Here is a 16568-nt window from a genome sequence, read left to right as displayed (position 1 = left end):
ACCTACTGATAAGGAGTGATCAATAAATAACTATTTAATTTTCCCTTTATTATAGTACCCATCAATATCTGTAAATAGTAATCAGGGACTGTAACTTACTTCCCACACACCTTTTAGCAATAACTGCCTTAGGCTACTAAGCTCTTCATATACTATATTGATGGCAAAGAACCAGGAAAGGAGAACTGGATGCTCTTTGGGATTTACTTTCATTACTATTTTTAAGGCCAAATAGACTAGATAATATCTTATATTCTCTCTATATTTGGCTTATATGAGGCTATGTCTCCTGCTAAAGTTTCTAGTCACATTGACATTTATATTTGGGAAGATGATATTGAGAGGGAACCTTCACTGTTTATTGACCGAGCCTCATTCTCTCTCACTGGGAATATTGGGAACTCTCAAAGTCATTGCTGGGAACTGAACTTGTTATTTGTGATCTGTACAATGAAGACAGAGAGGAGAAGCGAGCCACCCTGTGCATATCCAGTCCCATTGCTCCACTTGGACGTTTTTAGAGGAAGGCTATCAGGAATAGGGAGATCAGGGCCAGGAGCACTGCTGATACGGTGGGGCTGCACCATGGTTAGCCTATGGCTGTTGATGATTACTAACTAGGGCTTTTCTCTGTGACCAGCAAGTCTGTCACTTCACTTTGTGGATGAGAGGCCATTGCAAGACTTTTGTGTAGTATTTCTCTCCTCTGCCTTTTTCTCTTGTCCCACTATTGTGTTTACCTATTTTACTAATCTTTGCTTGAAATGGAAATGCATATATTTTCTCCTTTCTAATTTTTCTGATAGTAAAAAAAAAAAAGAAATGAAGTGTATAGCTTTGAAATCTAAGAATAATCATATCTGCTTATTCCTGAACCAAGCCAGGATTTGGCATATCACACAGAGGTATGTGTGGTTCCTTGCCCGGTACCCAGGCCTGCTGCCGGTTAAGGATGACTCCAGCCCATCTGCCTTTCTCTCCAGTGCACTCAGATATTCCACATTCCATCTTGCTTTCTTGACCCCATGGGGCAAGCTTTATGTTTACCTCTCCACATTCAGTCTAGTTGAATTCTACCCCCTGTCCTTTGCCCTAATCCCTCCTGACTGAGATACAAAAAAACTTAAAGGATCCTGCAGTTTATATGTATATTTTTTATACATTTAACGCAGTCATCCATACTAATGGGAGGGACCATTAGAAAAGATAATCCAAAAATCCAATCAATTTTCTTTATAAATAGATCACATGATTGCTTCCTGGAGCCCTGGTAATTAAGTTTGACTCAAGCTAATGTTTTAATTAATTTGCATAAAAATTTGGGAACGTCAGTCTGGAATTAAACATTTCTAGAGGATAAACCTAAACTCACTTTGTAAATGGACTGTTTTTAACCAATAGCAACAAAAATATGGTTTGCTTGTAGATTATTAGATGCTTATGTCTTCCTAAGGATAAAGACTTTGTTTCTTTGATGTCTGTCTTAAAGATAATAGAAATTGTGCTCTTTTGTTAAACTTAAAATGTGATTGCTGCTGTTCTTCAAAATTGTATTTGTTGCCCTGGCAGGGTGGCTCAGTTGGTTAGAGCATCTTCCATTACCCAAAAAGGTTGTGGTTTCCATTCCTGGTCAGGGCACATACCTAGATTGAGGGTTCGATTTCTGGGAGGCAACCAATTAATTTTTTTTCTCACATCGTTGTTTTTTTTTTCCTCTCTCTCTCAAATCAATAACCATATCCTCGGGTGAGGATAAAAGCAATTGTACCTTTCCATGTCTAAAGTACCCCAGATAAGAGCAAAATTTTGATTAGAGTGAATTTGATTATCTTTTAGTCATCCTTAGTTTTTTCCTAGGAAAAATACTTTCCAAATTTTTTTTTTTGTAGTTACAAAAGAAAGGCAATTTCCTTATGGAAACACTGAAAATGCAATCAAGTATTGATATTACAGATATTTACAACTAAGGGGTTGCCACTGTTAATATTGTAAACTTCTATCATTCCCGTGTGTGCACACAGGTATGTACATAACTGTATATATATGTATGTAAATATATGTACCTGTTATGTGTGCATACACGCATATACAGAAATATATAAATGCTTTGATTTTTACTATTTTAACTAATATTTTTATAAGCATCTTTACACTGTCATGATAATTTCTTCAGAAATCTTATTTTTGAAAGATGTATTTTATTCCATTTTATGAACAAACATTGGATGTTTCCTTCTTTTGTGTCATTAAATTATTGCAATGAACATTTTTGTGAATAAATATATCTATACTTTTGGTGGGTGTTAATTTAAAATAAATTCCCAAGGCATAATTTTTGGATCACAATATGAACATTTCACCTTTTATTAGGTTTTGTAAAAATTACTGATGAGGAGGTTATGCCCATTAGTCTCCCACTAATGGTGTGTGTGTTTGGACACCATATTCAGACTAACGCTATGCATTTTCAATCATACTGAAATATACTATATTCAAAAAGAAAAGATAAAATCATGTTTTATCTTCATTTCTTTAAGTAATGAAGAGATAGGTCATGTCTTCATATTTATAAATAGAGGCCCAGTACACAAAATTTGTGCACTGGGGTGGGGAGGTGGGGCCCTGAGCCCAGTCTGTGTCCTCTCACAGTCTGGGAGCCCCACGATGGATCGCCCCACAGAGGGAGGCCCCACCCACCCACCCACTGCAGCGCCACCACTAGGTAGCCTGGGCCTCCCTCTTTGGGGCGATCGTGGAGCCCCCTGGTTGATCGTCCCGTCGGCCAGTGGCCTGGGCCTCCCTCTGCAAGGTGATCATGCAATCGATCGTGTCCCTGCAAAGGGAGGCCCTGCCCACCCGCCACAGCCACCAGTTGGTGGCCTGGACCTCCCTCTTTGGGGTGATTGTGGAGCCTCCGATTGATTGATCACCCCACTGGCCGGTGGCCTGGGCCTCTCTCTGCAGGGCTATCTTGGGGCGATGGCCAGGCCACCAACCAATCGCATTGCACCTGCCTTGGCTGGCCTGGCGCCAGTGGGTGTCACAGCGTGCTCATCTGGAAGGTTGTCCAGAAGGTCATTCTGCTGCTCGGTCGTTCAGTCGATTTGCATATTATGCCTTTATTATTATAGATGTCTAGATTTTTCTTTGTAAATTATAATTGAGTTTTCTGCCCATTTTCCTCTTGGGTTATTATATTTTTTCTTAAGGATTTATGAGGTCTTTCTTTTCGTATTAAAAAAAATTGTCATTTAAGCTGAGAACATTTTCCCAGTAGTTTTTTAGAGTGTGTTTATAACCTTTACTTATATGTCAAAATTTATAAATTTAGAATTAGCCATTTCTTTTATGACATATTGACATATGTGCACACATATTACAGACATGTTTGTGTATATTTTATTATCTATGTGTATATATTCAAAGCTCAAAAGTAGTCTTTAGCCCTAGCTGGTTTGGCTCAGTGGATAGCACATTGGCCTGCAGACTGAAGGATCCCGGGTCAAGAGCATGTACCTGGGTTGCAGGCTTGATCCCCAGCCCTGGTTGGGGCACCTGTAGCAGGGCTGCATGCAGGAGGCAACCAATTGATGTATCTCTCTCACATTGATGTTTCTGCCTCTCCCCCTCCCTTCCACTCTCTCTAAAAATCAATGGAAAAATATCCTTGGGTGAGGATTAACAACAACAACAAAAAAAGTTGTCTTTATTTCAAAATATATAAAGATACCTTTTGGTACTTTTAGTCTAGTATTTTTATAGTTTCATTTTTATATTTCATCCTTGATCCTTCTAGAATTTAAGCTGGTGTAAGGAATGAGATTGGGATTCAGCTTATCTTTCCAAATGGTCAAATAGTTGTCTTAATACCATTCAGTGAAGTCATCTGTCTTTGAACTGCCAGCCTAAATATGTACTGAAATCCCATATCTCCTTGGGTCTATTTCTAAACTCTTTATCCTGTTTCATTGATCAGCCTGTCCATTCCAACAGTAGTTCTGCACTGTTAATCACATTTTTCAAAGATTCCATGTCATTATTTAGTCTATTTATTCTGTCATTGACTGAAAATATATATGGGAATGCCCCATTGCATTTCCAATGGGATTTTATTCATATTGTATCTTTCCATATCACCTGACACATAAAAACCCATTATTGTTGTATTTAATCAGGGGTTTAAATATCCTATATAATAAAAGCCAAATATGCAAATTGTCCTCTTGGGCAGTCGTTTGACCGGGAGACCAGGAGTTGGACTGCTTGCTATGATGTGCGCTGACCACCAGGGGGCAGCACAGAACATGGCAGGTGTAGGCGACGTGCTGCAACCTCTCCCTGGCTACCTGGGGGCAAGGGTGACGGGGACGGAGATGAAGTGAGAATTCGGGGTGTCTGCCAAGCTCTCTCTCACTCCCCCTGCTACCCTCCCCTGGGATGCCCACCCCACACCTGCGTGGCCTCTTCTGGGTGAGCCAGGCCACAGCAGCTGGGACCACAAGAGCTGGTCAGGCTCCCTGTGGGTTAGCACAGGAGCTGGTCTGCAAGGCTGGCTGGGAGAGAGCGTGCTGGCACCTGGCTTCTGTGAAGCACTGCTGGGTGGCCCAGAGGCCCACACTGTGCCCCAGCCTGCGTCATCCAGCCACACTTACTGCATCTTCACGGGGGACTTGGGCACCATGACTCAGGCGGAGGGGGGGCGTGTGAGGGCCCAAGTGCTGCCCAGGGCCCAGAGGTGAAGTGGGACCTGCCCTTCCACGCCAGATGCTTGTGCTCCGATCACTGGCCAGGCCTAGGGACAGTACCTATGCACGGATTTCGTGCACCGGGCCTCTAGTTATTGATATAAAATGACAAACTTTCTCATTTGAGACATTTTGCTAGAAACCTAACTAGATATATTCTAAAGCAGTTTTTTGTGTTTTCTTTTGATGTTCATTTCCCAACTACACCTTTTCTAACTTTGTATTTTTAATCTCTTAGTATTTTACTGAAATTAATTCAATCTGATTTTTAACACTTAATAAAGTAACTTAATTACATTTACTATCATAACTATTTGCATGTATTTCTGCCATCTTATTTAATATATTGTGCTGTGTTAGACTATTTTTTAAAATTATTGTTTGCATTACTGACTATACTCTCATGTTTGGTATGATCTTTTCTGGGAAATTCAGAAAGTATGATATCTTCCTTTAATTCTATTGTTATTTAATTCTATTTGTGAGTATCACAAAAATTTTCAAATTATTCGTAAACCTAACATTGTCAGAACCTGTAGCATAGTATGATTTTTAGTTTTTCATTATCTTTATGGAAGACAGCCTTGTATGCAATAACCCCAATCCTCATCATAATCTTTGTTTTATAAACTCTGCTGTTGATATTTCCTTTCTTTTTGTTCTTCCTAATTTCCTTCCTTATTACCTTTATTTCTTCTGTCCTATTTTAATTATTTTATAAAAGTGCAACATTCAGAAAACTACACACACAAAAATACAGAGTGCAATTAACCAAAAGCAAGTAGAAAATATTCTTAAGGTAACCATTCAGCCCAGAAAGAATTCCAGCTCACAGTCTAATCAGTACCTCTTTCCCGTCACCAGTTAACCAATAACAACTGTCATAGTAATAACTACCTAGATTTTCTTTATTGTTGTTATCATGTAAGCACATCTTTCTATCAGTTATTTTTCCTACTTTTAAATGTTGACATAAATGAATTGTACAGAATATAAGCTTTTATGCCTTCTTCAGCTTAATATTATATTTTTGAGATTCATCTTTGTTTCTGCCTGTAATTGTAGTTTATAGGTTCTGATGGGACTTCTACTTCATCCTGATGTTTGTTCTTCTTTATGTAACCTGCATTTTCCTTTTGAGATTGCTTTTGAGATATTTCTCTTTATCACTGCTGTTGAGCAAGTTGGTTATCATGTACTTAGGTATAATTTTCTTTATGATTTTTGTGCTTTGGGTTCATAGAACTTCTTGGATATATGGGTTCATAGTTTTAATGAAATCTTTGAAAATAACATCCATTATTTCCTCAGATATTTTTTCTGTCTCTCCCTCTCAGGTCTGTCTTCAGAGATTTTAATTCACGTATATTGGAGTTGGAATTATCCTTGGAGTTGTTCCATAGCTCACCGAGGGCCTTTTCTTTTTCCTCACTTATTCTCTGTTTTTAAAATATATATATTTTTATTGATTTAAGAGAGGAAGAGAGAGGGAGAGAGATATAGAAACATCAATGATGAGAGAGAATCATTGATAGCCTGCCTCCTGCATGCCCTGCCAGAAGCCAATTCCAGCATGTCATAATTGTAAGAGTTTCATCAAAAGGTTGATGGAACTTGGGGACTCAAAAAGGGCTGAGTCACATATGTTGTCACCTGTTGGGAATGGCTGAGGGCATTTCCCCAAACCTGAAAAGGATATTAAATTGCTTGCTTGCTGCCAGACAGCTCAGGGCATCTTAATCTATGTTATTGCCTCCTACTGGCTAAACACCTGAACAGCGGTAGGCAAATTCTTCCAATCTGACAATGGATTCTGTACAAAACCCTAACCTTTGAAGTATATATCTACCTTGCCTTAGGACAAATTGTGTTAATAAAAAGCAAGGGGTCCTGAGATGACGAGAACTTAGTTCCTTTAGCTAAGTCTTCTCTGACTCCCTATCATGCCTTTCAAAATTATGTTTTGTCTCTGGACTTTTATTTATGCACAGCCCTTCTCTAGATTTCTGATCAAAACTACTGGCAACGCCCCCCACTTGGGGATCGAGCCCACAACCCAGGCATGCCCCTTGACTGGAATCGAACTGTGATCTCCTAGTTCATAGGTCAATGCTCAACCAAGGAGCCGCACTGGCTGGGCTATTCTGTTTTAATTTGAATAGTTTCTATTGCTACAGCTTCAAATTCACTAATCTTTTCTTTTGCAGTATCTAATCTGCCACAATTCCTATCAGGTATGATTTTCATTTCAGCCACTGTTTTTAATCTCTAGAAATTCCATTTGGATATTTTTTATATTTGTCATGTTTCTAGTTAACATTGAAAATCCTTATTTTATCTTTTGGAAGTTGTGGATACCTGTACAATAATAATATTTTTGTAACATGACCGTTCATATTATTCTATTTGTGCCACTTGGATTGGTTTCTATCAATTGACTTCTTCTATTGGTCATAATTTTCTGCTTCTTTTCAAGAATTGGGAAGGGTCTTAAATTTTTCCTCACTTGCACTTAATAAGTTAGCTAGTCACAATTCCATGGTTGCTGACAGAAGACAGACTCCCAGGCCAGAGATGAAGAATAACTTATTATTCAGAGCAATAGCAGTAGCCAGACTACTTGCACTTGTTTCCTGAGCCTCAGTGCCCACTGGGTGACCAAGTGGTACTTGCACACTCGGTGGGTTGTATTATGGAGAGGACGCTTGACCTTAGATAATTTGACTATTTTGTAATGGACAGTGAGCATGTCTGTCCCTTGGGGGAGGTACACGATTCTTATCTTCCAAGGCTGTAAGCAAGCCTGTTGTTCGCTCCAGAGGGAGACAGTTTTCTGTCTTTGAAGATTGTTCACTATACAACCATCCTGGAAAAGACTGGCCAAACAAAGGCAATCACCCTCTGTAAAATATACAAAACGGAAGAGATGCATGGAGATTTGTCTTGCAATGCTTTTTTATACCTGGTCATTTTGTCTATTACTCTGATGGGCATGAGATATATTTACATTTCTATACATATTTTTGAGCTTTATTCTAAGATCAGTTAAGTTATTCAGAAACAGTTTGAACTTTTTAAACCTTGCTTTTAAGCTGAATTGGGGGAGGACAAGAGCAGCACTTAATATATTGCTAGTTTTGGTCCACTACTGAGGCAGAGTCCTTCTGAGTCGTCCATGAATTTATACATTTTCCAGTATGGCTGGAACAGGCATTTCTCCCAGAACCTCTGGAAACTCAGATATCATTCTCTCAAATCCTTTAGTGTTCTTACCCAGCCTCTCATGCTTGCACTGGTAATTTATAATCATGCATGCACTGATCAGTACTCAGCCAGAGACTTGAGGGATTCCCTTTGTAAATCTCTACAAAGTTCCCTCTGTGGAGCTCTTTCTTCTGTGCTCTGCCCTGAAAATAACTGGATACCTTGGCCTTCCAGGAATTTTAGCTCTATCTCCTCAACTCAGGAGTCTGTTGGGCTCTGCTTGAGTTCCTCCTCTCTGCATTTTGGTCTGGGCAGTCTCTCCCAGCATTTATCTGGGACATCACATGACTCATCTCATTTCCTGACTTAGGTTATCACAGAGACATTACATTTTAATGTTAGTTGGTATTTTTATTCTCCACAATGCCAATGTGCCTGGAAAAACAGCACAATTAATTTCCCTCATCCCAATACATGCCATTATTGTAGTGTATTTTAATTTGTGATATATCTTTTAAAATTTAATATCTCAATTATACTTTTTAAGTATATCTTAACTCCCACAATACATTGCTATTATTATAATCATCATTATTGATTTGTGCCATCAATATTCATTTAGACTTATTTAATAATTACCATTGACCTTGCTTTTAATTCCTTCCTTCATCTTTGACCTTCTAACTGAAATTGGTATCATCCTACCTTAAGAACACCAGAATTTCTCCAGTGATAAACTTTTCTTTTATTGGTCTGAAACATCCTTAATTAACTTTTATTCTTAAAACATACATTTTCCCTGGATTTAGAATTCTTGGTTAGCAATTTTCTCTTGCATTGTCTTTTTATTTTCATCATATCTATTGAAAAGTCAGCTGTCTGATTGTTTAAAGATTGCTTTTTGGATGTTCTGTTTATCTTTGATTTTTAATAGTTATGCTATGATGGGCCTAGTTGTGAATTTATTTTGCTTATAGTTCAAAGGACTTTTGAAACGCATGGCATGATATCCTTTAACACTATAAAAAAAATCTCACCAGAATTTGTTTAAATATTACTTCTGCCAAATTTTCTGTGATAGACTGTCATTTTATCCTCCATGTCTTTTCCTTTTCTGTAGTGTTTGCTGTTCTGTGTTTCTCTTTTGGATATTTTTTTTGGATATACTGTTTTTATTTTAGATATATATTTTGTGACATAACTTCACATTCACAATTTTTCTTTCATCTATATCTAAATATGCTATTAAACCACAAATTCATTCATTGAATTCTTCATTTCAGTTGTGGCATCTTCTACTTTTAGATTTCTTTTCCTCTTTTTTTGTTTTGAATTTCCAGTTCTCAGATCATTTTTTTCAATCTTGTCTTTCTTTATACATAGCTTTTATGTTTTATAATTTATGTTTATAACTCTAATATTTTCAGCCCTAGTGGCTTGCCACTCTTGACTCTTTGTTTGATTTTCATATTACTTTGTTTTCTCATTTATTCTAGCTATTTCTTAAATGTGTGCTGAATATTATATTTAGCAAATTGCTTATGAAAATTGTTTAAAACTTGTAGCACTCTCATTTTCATCTAGTAAATATTTTACATTTGCTTTTCTTAGGTGCCTAGAGGAACTAGCAATCTGGGTTGGTTTTAATTTAATTGAGGGATTGAGATGATTTAAAGCTGGTCAGCAGTCTTTCAGAAGGCTGATCTGCTGGTTCATTCTTTCTGCTACGGTACATATCTTTGGGGTTTCAACCCAAGAAACGGGGGATTTACCAGAGCCCCTTACACTTCTGAGCAATGTGATTCAAGATACCTTTTGAAGAATCGAATCAGCAAATGCCTTAAGGTAAAAACAGTTTCAAATTCTGAACTCACATTTCTGGATATCCATTTTCTCCTCTAAGCCAGCCAGACAGTGCTCTATCTCTTAAGCCTCTCTGATGCCTTTAATCAGACTCTCGTTCTGTGTCTCTGTCTTTCTCTGTCTCTGAGACATACACAAATATTTTTTTCTATGCTGTCTTGTTGTCTTCAGTGAGAATAATAGAGATATGGTCTAATTTATTTAAAATTTTATTACTAAGAGCAAAGTGTCTCCATCTTTGTAATTATAAAAAGCCCTTACTATAATTTTCAAAGGTAAAAGCAAACATTTACATAAGATATTTGATACTAATTTGAAACAATCACTGCAACATTTTCATATATATAACGAGTCTCTTATCATTCAGTCCTTCTTAACTGTACCTTTCTCAAGCTTGAAGTTTTCTTTACTTTCTATATTTATTGTTTTTGCACAGTCCTCTGTTAGTTTATTCAGAATGAGTACTTGGGTGGTATATTTTCTTAATCTTTGTATTACTGAGAAAATATTACCCTTGACTTCATGCATGAATAATAATTTCACTAAATATAGAAACTGTGTTATTTGGAGCTCTGGAAATGTTATTCCGTTTTCTTCTACTGTTTAGAGTTATGGAAGAAGAAAGCTAAGGGTAATCTGATTTTGTTGATTAGTTTTTTAAACTGATTTTTGACTTTCCTATTTGCTTTAAAAGCTTTTCTTTATCATTGATCTCCATAAATTCCGTGAGCCCTTATAGATTTCTGTTCTCCCTTGTGTTTTTATTATCTTTCCCCATAAATATAATATGTACCTTTGTGTTTTAGATAGAGGAACTGGTTTGCTTTAGGAAAACTTTTTTGTTATTTTTCATTTTTGTTTGCTCTGTCTCTCTTCCACGTATTCCAAGAATATGTAGCTCTAATATCCTGGATCTATTTTCTATATGTCTCACATTTATTCTCATTGTTATTATATCCTAATTTAAATAGTTGTCAACTCAATGCCTATAGAGTTCAGGCAGTAAAAAGAAATAAAGCCAGACTTGTACAAATGTAATGAGTGATGAGGATTATGGAGAGCAAATGCCTCTTCTAAATGTGGCCACTACTAATTACCTGGTATTCAGTTCTAATAAAATACTACCAGATTCCATTTTTTCCAGAGAACTAAAATTCGAGTTTCTAAAATGTAATATCCTACAACAGAAACAACAACAACAACTTGAAAAAAGACCTCGTAACTTACCATTGGGATGATCTTGGTCACACACTGAATGATCTGTTGCTTCACTGTCATTTGCAATATTGTCATCTTTTGCAGAATCTGACACGACAAACAAGTAAAATCTCTGGTCAGCATTTTTAATCAGAAAAGAGAGCAGCTTCTAGCACTAATATGATGATATATATTTGGGGGATAGAACTTATTTTTAAAATACCATTAAAATACTTACATAATTTCACCAATAAATACAATTTTCTGAAAACACTACATGATATATCTGAATAAATGAAACAGGTCTTTTTTTATCCTACAAAGTTTGCAAAGTAAAGATGGTAGAGTTTTTTGGGATATATATATTTTTTGCAACAAACAGAAAATATAAGCAGGCTTTACACATCAGTGAAAGTTTTAGGAGAATTGTGCAAAAGAATATGAAAAGAAGGCAAAATAGAGAAATTAAAAGACTATCTAATTTTAATGTGCTTAATGCTTCCATTACTGTAGCTGTTCATATTTGGGGGCTTGAGTCAGTAAGAAAGCCAAACTCGGACGTTTGAAATCCAGTGGTAATTAAGTTCATCTTTCTCAGGAACTGTACCAGTAGAACAATGGGAAAGCGGGGGATGCAAACCTTCTGTTCTGGGCAATTTCATCCTCACCCCTGTATAGCACATTTAAACGTGAGATCAGCATAAGTTCTTTCTTGGTCATAAGATATACTTGACGATGGCTAAAAGGTTTTCAATGACTGGACTCTTGCAAAGTTAGAAAGTGTCCCCTGTTAGATGTTTGAGAACTCTCTGGAGGCTCCTTAAAAACCACCATAAAAAACACATGAGTAGTTCAGCAGGGAAATAGAAAATAGGTCTTTCATTTATCCTACAAGTCTTTATTAAGGGCCAATTCTATGCCAGACACTGTTCTTGATTCCGGGGAGTCTACAGTAAACACAATACCAAATTTCTGCCCTCATAGAGGGTACAGTCTATTGGATATTTTCCATGCAGCTAAAAGGGTAGTAATCCACAGATATAGATAGAAAATCATGAGTTAATCTTATATGCACAGGGCCATGAAGAAATCTGAGGATGGTAGAATGGCACCTCTATAACTTACAAATGGGGTCTCTCCTGAGCTCATATTGCTCAGCCCTAACAGAACTGATTTAGGTGGAAGCTAAAATAAATCATTTTATTTTTTGGTTTTCCTTTCCCCCTTTTCTCTATCCCTCTCCAAACTAGGAGATAGCTTTAAACAACTTTGCTTGGAATATTATGAGAAAATTTGTTTCTTGAACCTACCACAAGCAACATTTGATGGACAAGTGAGAAAACTGGGTAGTTAACATATGATTCAAATTTAATAACCAGTGAAGCAAGTATCCACCCAAAGTGTATGGTTTTAATTAACTGCAGATAAATCCCTCAAGGCAAATGTTTAATTATCTGCACAGCTTCTTATTTATTTCTGAGACTGACAAAAAGTTTCAAAGTCCAAATTTGGAAGCAAAACTAAGCATAGACACATTTTCCAAACTGTTACTGCACTCATGTCAAATTGTTTTAAACCAGCTGCCATTAAAATATGCCTTCTTAATTTTGAATCTAACATGTGGTTTAAAAAATAGCCTTTGAATACTTTTTTTTCCACATTAGCACTGAAAATGAACAATTGAAAAAGGTACTATATGGATTAGGCTAAATTTTAGTTTTGAAAGTGTTTTAGATTTGTTTATAAAATATGATATATATCATTCAACATTATAGTCTTGTGTACATTTTGCTCATAGTTAAAATTTGTTCATTTATTCTCAGTAATTCATTATGCTTTTTAATTTACATGAATATTTACATAAATATTACAAAAGAAATGTCATAAAAAGTGATTTACATTGATTTTACAAATTTATGATCTAATGATTCACATATGATAGGTGAAAGTATTTAAAAAGCTAATCAATAGACTGTACCTGTTTTGTCACCAAAATCTGTGTCTTTAGCACATGAATTGACCCTTAAATTTCAATTCCCTTAAGGAGTTGCTGTAACATTGCTAAGGCACCTTCTGACCTTATGTGCTCTAATCTATACAATGTAATTTATTGAATCCAAGACTCCATCAATTGTTATTTGCAATATTTTTTGTGTGTAGCATTAGAAAAAATTCAACCAAATGAACTATAATACACTATCAATTCTAAGAAGCTATCCTAGTTTCAGAAATAAATTATATGAAGACTATGCATCATAGAAATATGACATTGGAGCATATTCTATGTGTATAGAAATATACACCTTTAAGTAATGCCAAGGATTTCATTCATATCAACATGACTCCACGTTCATTTTGTCTTGTATGTGAGCCTATTCTCCAAAAATGTTTCCACATACACACACATGCTGTATGTACAGCAATAAAGCAGGGTAGCAAGTATAAGCTCATGACAGAATCCACAGCTAACCAGGTGTCTATGGTAGATTGTTACCACTATAGTTCCTCTAGTAAAAAGGCTATTTGAATTCATTTCCAGTGTCATAAACTCCAGCTAAATTTAGATCCTCAATGTTTTAAATCAGGAGCCCCATTACATTACACTTGCTTGCAGGTTTGAAACAACAGTGGGACTTTTTTTTGCTTAGGAGGTGATTAAAACTTCACTGTACATGTATATAAAATTAGTATTCATAATGACAAAGAATGAACATATATGCAGTATCCATGGTCACTAAAAGGGCTTATGATTTCTATGTAAGTTCTATTAATGACCATGGAAAATGTATTTGCATATACTGAATTCTTGCATCACCTTGGATTCACATTTTTCAATTTTTATTTGTATTGAATTTATTGGGATGACATTGGTTAATAAAATTATATAGGTTTTAAGTGTTCAATTCTATAATACATCATCTGTATATTGTGTGTTCACCACCTCAAGTTAAGTCTCCTTTTATCATTATTTATCGCCTCCTTGCCCTCTTTTACTTTCCCCCACCTTCTTTCCCTCTGGTAATCACCATGCTGTTGTCTGTGTCTATAAGGTGTTTTTTTTAAATTATTATTTCCTTCCACATTTTTTTGATTCCAGAAATTACCATGTGACAATGTTTTTAAAAAGTAAGAGTTATTACCTAATTCTGAGACTCAGTCTATGTTATTTTAATAGCAGAGAACTGGAACTAAATGTATATGTAGATTCTAAGTTTCAAAGTCTTTAAGACCAATATCCTATTAGAGAATTTTTTCAAATGCAATATTAAGTTGAATAGTCAAGCCAAAGTTCTTAAGCTAGGCTATCTTTCAAGATGAAAAAAACAACAAAAAAATTTCATATATTTTTTTAAAATCCTCATTTACAAAGTTGAAAAGAGTTTAAAAGAAAATTTAAACTAGATTAAAACTTAAAAAAACACACATAAATTCCAAAATGTAGGTTTTTAGTTTTTATTTTTATTGATTTCTGAGAGGGAGAGGGAGAGAAAGATAGGAACATCAATGATGGGAGAATCATTGATTGACTGCCTCCCGCATACCCGCTACTGGGGATTGACCACAATATAGGCATGTGCTCTTAACTGGAATCAAACCCGGGACCCTTCAGTCCTTAGGCTGACATGTTATCCACTGAGCCAAACCAGCTAGGGCCAAAATGTAGGTTATTTTTAATGTAGTCAATTATACATCTACACAGAATAGTACATGTATAGATTTAAGCTGTGATGATGAATGGTGAAACTTGAATTTTTAATAAACACATCTAAACTATAAATAAAAATAAATGCTATTTCTTTCTAAGTACATTCCCTTAGCACAAAACTTCTTAATCTGAGGGGACCTCGGAATAGACTCTAGGACAGTGATGGCGAACCGGTGACACGTGAACTCATTTTTTTGTTTGATTTTTCTTTGTTAAATGGCATTTAAATATATAAAATAAATATCAAAAATATAAGTCTTTGTTTTACTATGGTTGCAAATATCAAAACATTTCTATATGTGACACGGCACCAGAGTTAAGTTGGGGTTTTTCAAAATGCCGACACGCCGAGCTCAAAAGGTTCGCCATCACTGCTCTAGGAGGTCCGCAAGCCCTTTAGAAATGATATTAAAAAATGTGTGCATATATTCATTCATATGTTCATTTTTCTGGGAGGAAATACCTTCCATAATATTCTCATATGACCTCAACAAGCTTAAAAATTACTACAGACAATCATACCCTAATGCCCATGACACTGCCATCTTACAAAAGATTGTTAGGACTATTATTAAGAAACTAGCTATAGAGCTTGTTGCCCACTGCATTAATTCATCAGTTATGGCAATTATTGAATTTTTGAGGTAAATTTGGCTTGAAGAAACAGCCAAAAAATAAAGAGATGTGTTTAATAAATGAGGAAGACAAACCAACTCACAAGAAAGACTTTGCATCAAATTTAGAGGAACTAGAGTGTAAAAATCTGTATGCATGATTAACTGTCTTTGAAGACATCTTCAAGTCAGGAGGTGTACAAACGCCATCTATAGGAGAGGTTGCCCCTGGTGACTATTTAGAGTAGTGGCAGGAGGTCACTTTGCTGAAACGGTTCTAATGGGTCTGAACAAAATAGTAAATGCTGTATAAAACACCTACATGTAAAACATTCTCATTCTGTAACATGTAAACATCCGCCCACGTGTACCTTAGCTTCACGTAAAAGTTGCACAGAAACCTGGATTTCCTTTGATTCTTGTAAACTGATGCAATTATACTAAGCAATTTATCCTGGCCTGCACATTGATTCACTGGCTTATTATGGAAGCAATTAGAATAAAGTAGTTTTTTCTTTATTAAAAAGTGTGCTTATCCACAATAAACTAGAGTCTCCACAGCCAATTCTGGCTTCATTGAACCTCTTCAGTGGCTATTCCTCTATATAGGAAAAAATGTATTGTAATGCGTTCCCAGAGTATTGAGATGGCCATGATCTGAACTGTGCTTGGTCCCCTGAAGGTGGATATACAAGGCTAAATGATATTTAACTGAAAAGTAACTGGGTCCACAAGACAGGACATTGCCTTGAGCATCGGGAGGCCTGATGAACTATGGCCAGTCATTTATCTTCATTATGCTCTCATTAACCCCCATTAAAAGGCGGCCAATCACTCCCAGAGTTATTGAATCAGGCACTAACAGTTTTGAGAAGATGCTGGGAAAACTACCATCATGCACTACTAACTTTGTTTCTGCTAAAAATAACATATTTCTAATTCCAAACAATACATTTGTGCAAACCAGCTCATGCTTACATTAGAGGTGATATTCATCTGTAGGTTGTGATTGAAAATATGAGCAAATAGGAAAATCGGTCATGTTGGGATGGACACTGGCTTGGGGTTAGGATCCTAGATTTACAACTACAAGCTTTGTAACTCTAGGACAACCCATGCCCCTTACATAATCTCAGTTTCTGCACCCAGAAACTGAGGGTGGTGAGGCAGATAATCTCTCTTAAATACCGTACCATGCTAATCTCCAATTATCTTTGTTCAGAACAACACTTCTCTGTA

The 16568-nt window shown here is 36.2% G+C and overlaps 1 protein-coding gene across 1 annotated transcript in view; it reads right to left on the bottom strand.

Moving 5' to 3' along the window:
- The window catches only part of MACROD2 (MACRO domain containing 2), a 1891634-nt gene that overhangs the window by 75171 nt on the left and 1799895 nt on the right, over positions 1 to 16568 (bottom strand). Inside the window, exon 13 of the mRNA XM_023753208.1 lies at positions 11040 to 11117. Coding sequence (XP_023608976.1) covers positions 11040 to 11117 — 78 coding nt within the window. The remainder of the gene's footprint in view (positions 1 to 11039; positions 11118 to 16568) is intronic.

This window comes from Myotis lucifugus, unplaced genomic scaffold, assembly GCF_000147115.1.
Source record: "Myotis lucifugus unplaced genomic scaffold, Myoluc2.0 scaffold_42, whole genome shotgun sequence".
Classification (NCBI taxonomy): domain Eukaryota; kingdom Metazoa; phylum Chordata; class Mammalia; order Chiroptera; family Vespertilionidae; genus Myotis; species Myotis lucifugus.
Note: the sequence above shows the minus strand (reverse complement) of the source record. Positions and strands in the feature narration are given on the sequence as shown.